This window comes from Amia ocellicauda, chromosome 18, assembly GCF_036373705.1.
Source record: "Amia ocellicauda isolate fAmiCal2 chromosome 18, fAmiCal2.hap1, whole genome shotgun sequence".
Lineage (NCBI taxonomy): Eukaryota > Metazoa > Chordata > Actinopteri > Amiiformes > Amiidae > Amia > Amia ocellicauda.
The window spans coordinates 22221066-22227106 of NC_089867.1; the positions used below are offsets into that span (position 1 = coordinate 22221066).

Consider the following 6041-nt stretch of genomic DNA (forward strand, 5'->3'; position numbering starts at 1 on the left):
GACGTGATGCACATTCTGCTGACTTGGATGTAAATATAAAACTTTACTGCCTCCGACACCAGCCACAATCCAAGTACCTATAGAGGCTCCCCGCTATCTTATTTAAGTGGGTCATGGCAATTTTCTAACTCAAATTACAACCAGGCGAAAAACGCACAATCGTGTTCTATCCACCTAAGCACTTCTTTAAATGTTGCACAAAAATAATCACAATTTGCAGCAATATATAAAATTATACGAGGTAGCGCTGTACACAGTTGCAAATACCTAAGGAAACAATTAAATGTCTCTGGCAGAATAAAGCGAATATTCAGACAGTGTTCGCTGGCTAAACTGCATGGTCTGATTCTTACAAGAATACATAAGAAGATTGAGACTGGGTTCCTAAAGCATGACCCGTCCACTGGTGTTTTGCTTCTTTTCATGGTAGAGATGCCCAAACGTGATTTTTCAACACAGAAAAGAGATGTCATGAGTTTAAAATGTATTTTGTTCTTATTTTTAAGATATCTTCTTGCATTTGAGGGGCAATTTAGTTCTAAACGTAGAAGGGTGAGTGAGAATTTAGTGGATTATATTCGTATAACCAGTGTACCCTGTTCACAGGATAAGATCACTGGTGTTTGATGTTATAGGTCTACCTTTTCAAGTCACTTACTCCCTTGTTCTTTTAAACCTCTTACCCTTCCTTCCCATCTCAGTGTTTCCCAGCTCTCTTTAGACCCAGTTCAGAAAATCTGCTCAAAGTGGTATTTTCTTAAAGACGGCTTTCTTTTAATAAACACAAAAACTGTGCTGGTCAGGAGTGAGGGAGGACTCTCTGGACTAGAGTTTTGGCCGGGTTTCCAATAGCTGTTCCTGGAACAAACAGGCTATACTTTAAAGAGAGGGACGGGATGTAGGGAAGCAACCAAGCGGAAACTAAAGGGGAAAAGGGTTTGAGCCCTGCTACAGTTTGCACGGTGGTGTACAGCCACTTATTCACAGAGCACACATGACAGGGTGACAGAGATCGCAGGAGCCGGAGAGAGATGGGGGAGATTCTGAGTGCTCTCACAAAAGACTCACCATATGTGAGTGCGTGTCAGTTCACCACAAGCAGCTGGGGTGAAACTGGGAGTTTTCCAGTTCTGTACATGGGCCAGAAGAAAAAGAGCCAACTTCCACCGGTTCCAGACCGAAGCTTGTGTATTTATAGGCCCAGGACGCAGCAGGACACACAACATGCATGTTGCAAAGTCAGCGCACTCAGGACACTCCACGGAGAACAATGGATGCTCTATGGGAACACTGTGCCCCCCGGTGAGAATATACTGGTGTTTTAAGGTTAAGCTGCCATGAGGTTTTACACCTGCTTTTAGAGTCTGGTAATCCTAGTTCTGTCAAGTATTATTAAATAAATCCTGTTTTATGCATCATTATACCATGCAATCTGAGAATGGTTAAATATTGATATTCTTTTAACACTAACTTGCAAGTGCTGTAACCAACTGTAATAACGTGAAAATAACGTCTGAAGCAGTAGTTCGAAAATATGACCACAAGAAAAGCTTCACCTGTACAGAGGAATACAAGTTCCGATTGCCATTGAAGAAATTAAGAAATAGATGCCTGAGAAAAGAACATGAAGTAAAGTCATGGAAAAACACCTGAAAAAGACGTGGATGTGGATGTGGGTGGAGATTGGACAAAGTCAGGTATAAAGAGGACACACCGATTTAGGGAAGAAGAGCAGAGAGAGGAAGTAGGGAGGCCAACAGATCGTCTTCCTTTGCTCAGCAACCGAATACCTGGTCACAGCGACTCCACAATCGCTATCCTAGGAGGAAAACATTGTATCCATCTGTTCACAGCGATTGGCTGCTGCTACGGAAAGGGTCTTGTTCTGTTGAAGTGAATAAGCTGTGTAATTGGTAACATGGCTTCAGCATCTGGCCTCCTTTTACCTGACTGAAGTCCAAAACCTCAACAGTCCACTCAATCATTTCAATTCAACCAGGGGGAGTTCAAGGCGTAGTCACAGGTATTTTGATTCACCTGCACATACTGCAGTCATCAGGCAGATCCAAACATCGCTCTCCTGGGTTCACTGGCTTTGGCCCAGACCCTCGCCCGGTCTGTAACTACGGCCTTGGAAGGAGGACAGGGGAGCGAAGTCATTCATCACGCTGGCTTCTAGTTGCAGGGTGAGATCGTGCATTTGGTATTTCGATATCGGAAGAAAACCAAGGGGAAAAAGTGAGCCTGCTAAGTTTATACATCAGACCTGACCTAACCATCTGCAATAGCATTTTTAGATAGAGGTCTTAAGTTAAACAGTGGAAGAAGAAAAAAGAAAAAACCCTTTGCTGCCACCTAGTGCACTGTTAGTGCTCCTAGTTTGACCAAGCATTTCATATATATAAAGCAGGAGTTCCCAATGTCTGGTGATGGAGGGCCAATTTCCAGAGGTTGAATGGAATGGGGGGGCCGCACTAGAAAATGAGCCAAAGGTTTTATTTCCTATACATTTCTGTTAGGGAACATTTATTAACTTTAATTGTTTTATTATTTGCCCACAAATTACATGTGCAATTTGTAACAGAAAATTACCATAAAGTGTAAAAATACACAAAAGTTTCAGAATAGTCGTGTTTGAAGGTTGGCTTTGGGGGGCCGCACCAAACATCCTCAAGGGCCGCATTTGGCCCCCGGGCCACACTTTGGGAACCCCTGCTATAAAGCATGTTTACATGGCACAAGAATTGTACAATTTTAAGGGATATAAGAAATTGGCGTATATATTCCAAACGCTGTTTCCGGAATTCATGATATTCTGTTTATGTTGATAAGTAAGCAAGCAGTTTGCTTCCCGATGCCACACTGAGAGCAGTGAACGTCTCTGAAGGTCATCTGTAATTGTGTAGGGCTCTGGTGCTAGTAGACTAATATTTAACAACAGGTTTAACTTTTTAAAACACTGAGATTGTGCATATGTGGGTCTGTGGCTTTTTTTGTTTTTAATGTAACTTTAGAGAAGATCCTGTCCTGGTAAACCCCCCCGCACATACTATATTTTAGGTTTAAAAAAACTGAGCTGCCTAGACAATAAGCAATAAAATAATTTGGTAAGTATATGCATCACACCAGTTTCCTGATCAACAATAAATTAATAAGGGAGAGCAGATGAGAAGTTTAAAGCAGTGTCACCCAGTGAATTAGAAACCCCTTTATTGCATCTTAAATACACCTTGCAGCAAGCATGACAGAGCCTTTGAGAGCGACGCCAGCTGAGGTAGTCACATCCATCGTTTTCACCTCCCCCCGCCCTTCGTCCGCATGGTCTCCTGCTCTGACAGCTGCTTAATTTAGATCTAAAGTTTACAAGTCTGCGAGTTGGACAGTCTCTGCTCTCTTGGCGCTCCTGTAGGTGTAAGCTCCCATGGTGCAATGTGGCGTAGATCTTGTGCATGAGTCTGTCCGTCAGTTGCTACCTTCTCTGTGTCGTTTCAGGTAGATCTTGGGAGTCACCCAGCCCTTGGGCTCCTGCCTCAGCCCAGCTCTCTTCCAGATTCTCTTCAGGTCCCTCTCAAACCTTTCCTGGAGCAAAACAGAAGCATTTCGAGTTGGCATGAGATGGCAGAAAAGGTCACTAACCCTTCAAAAGAAACGAGAGGGACTGAAGAATTACTGACTTATCCCTCTTTTTTAGTAGACTGATGGTATGCATATGCAATTGATACATCTCTACACATTATTCTATCTATTATTTCTTCCTGCCCCCATTTCCTCCCAGACCACCCAGTTCTGCACTCTCTCTCTCACACAGCATCTCTCTCGATCTCCTTTCACACAGCACCACTCCCTCACAAGCTCTCTGACCTGCTTATGCTTCCTGCGGCCATCGTTCACCTTCCTCCTCAGGAACTTGGTGCGTTTCAGCAGTTTCTTGTACTTGTGCCTGTTCATCTTTCTGCGCCGGATCTCCAGCACGTTCTTGCAGCTCAGAGGACTTGTCCCCTCGCCGCCTCCCAATTCTGGGGAGCCCACCGGAGGGGGCAGTGCCCGGGGCTCGGACCCGGTCCCGCTCTCCTCCAGGGGCTGGGGGTCAGCGACGCCCGCCAGTGATGGCAGCGAGTAGCGCAGGGAGAGCCAGCTCTCCAGGGGGGAGACCGCCAGTTTTCGGGGGACCAGCGCTTCTTCTAGCTCGGGGTCGAGAGCTGTCCACTGCCGGGGAGGGTAAATGTTGCCGGCTGAAGCTGTGCTGCTGTACCTCGCCATGCCATTGGGGTGCCGGGCAGAGGATCCCAGTGACATAGCCTCATTTGCACACCGCCCTGGCACGCGCAGGTAACCTGAAACAGACAGAATAAGAGCTAGTTTATAGGACAATTTCTATTTTACTTCTCGGGCTACAAAGAATATTTCAAATAATTTAGGACAGTGGTTGAACCCTTAATTAGAATTAAAATGTAATCAAATTACTTCAAATTGTGTAACTGATAAAAAGTTGGTTCCTCAATAAGATAATTTCCTTATATAATTTCATACTTAAAACCCCTACTGTTAAAATAATTAAAAGGCTGTGATTTAGGAAATTATTACTTCAATTAAAAGTTAAATTAAGTAATTGAGAGCTCAGTTGGAACAAAAACCAACAGGGTTATTGTTCTGCCAGGACCAGGATTGAGAACCACTGCCATAGATCAGGAGTACCCCCTGCCCTGCTGGTTTTTGTTCCAACTGAGGTCTTAATTGCTTAATTGAATCCATAATTGAACTAACAAAGCACTATACAGTTAAATTAAGCAATTTAGACCTCGTTGGAACAAAAAACAGCAGGGCAGGGGGTACTCCAGGACTGGTTTGAAAACCCCTGCCATAGATCAATCCAATCAACTGACCTATCTGGCCAAACTGAAATGAGAAATGGGGGAGGAATGAGAGGAGCCCACAGATGAGTCCAGAGCCCCCCCAGAGGAGAGTGGGACAGAAACCCTTGTATAGGTCTGAAGAAGCCTCCACAGCTTACCAGACAACTGGGATGTCCCCCGGACACGCAACGCCAACCTCGAGACAAACATCTTCACTTTCCTGGTTTCTACAACGTCATCAGAGCTCTGAGTTGGTCTGATATCGGGCCCTGAAACACAGAGAGACAAACACTCATGAGCTAAACCTCATATAGAGCATAAGGACTGATAAACCTCTTCACTTCTTGAAACTACACACTATGGAAGCACCACTCAATATTAGTTTTGCACTCACTATTAGTCATTTTGTATTTTATTTGTATTGTTTTTAATGATAAACTACACAATCAGAGCACAAACATCACTTTAACGTCACTGAGTGTAAAGTTATGGTTTTGAACCCGACATAAAACAAATACATCATATGTACAGCTGGAAACCATAAAAAAGTTAAATAAATCCAGGCAATAGAGACATGCCCAATCCCACCCCCATCCGGGAGTTTGTATGTTTTCTTTCCAATTTATTTGTCGTGTATCGTACCTATTTATGCACCATTTTTTCCTATTGACTCAAATCGCCTTTTAATCAATAGAACATAAGCGTTAACGTCACAATTAAGATTCATATGTATTAATTGGCTTCTTCAATTACATTAATTAAGGTACCACCGATACGTTCAGAATAATAAATAAAAAACTATTATATTAACCTAATCTTTTAACGACATTAAATTGAATATACAATAAACACAACTGTTGCAGCAGCAGCTGTGCACCGGCCATAAACAGCACTTTACAATCTCCTATAGAACCGCATTACACCATGTCCTTCTCTGTGTCAATTAAACCAGGCCAAGCAGAGACATTGTGTCCGCTTCACTCAGACTGGAACCAAAATACCTGAAAATGTATCAACCGTGTGAACACGGGACGCTTATTTCATTAAAAACGTCTCTTGTTTCTGACTTTTCTACCCACCTTGTAAGTCGCACCGTGCAAATGTGTTTCAATGTGTCACATTGAGACTACACTTCCTGTCCTAACCGGCTATTCTTCCCCTGCAAACCCAGCGGTGCCCATGCTAAAC

General features: G+C 43.5%; 1 protein-coding gene across 1 annotated transcript; it reads right to left on the reverse strand.

Moving 5' to 3' along the window:
• Positions 1-3193: 3193 nt before the first annotated feature.
• On the reverse strand, positions 3194-6041 carry aurkaip1 (aurora kinase A interacting protein 1). Its single transcript, XM_066691080.1, has 4 exons — positions 5933-6041; positions 5012-5122; positions 3862-4334; positions 3194-3579 (listed from the first exon to the last, which is right to left on the reverse strand). Exons 2-4 carry the CDS (start codon positions 5061-5063, stop codon positions 3463-3465), a joined length of 642 nt encoding a protein of 213 aa, XP_066547177.1. The 5' UTR covers positions 5064-5122; positions 5933-6041; the 3' UTR covers positions 3194-3462.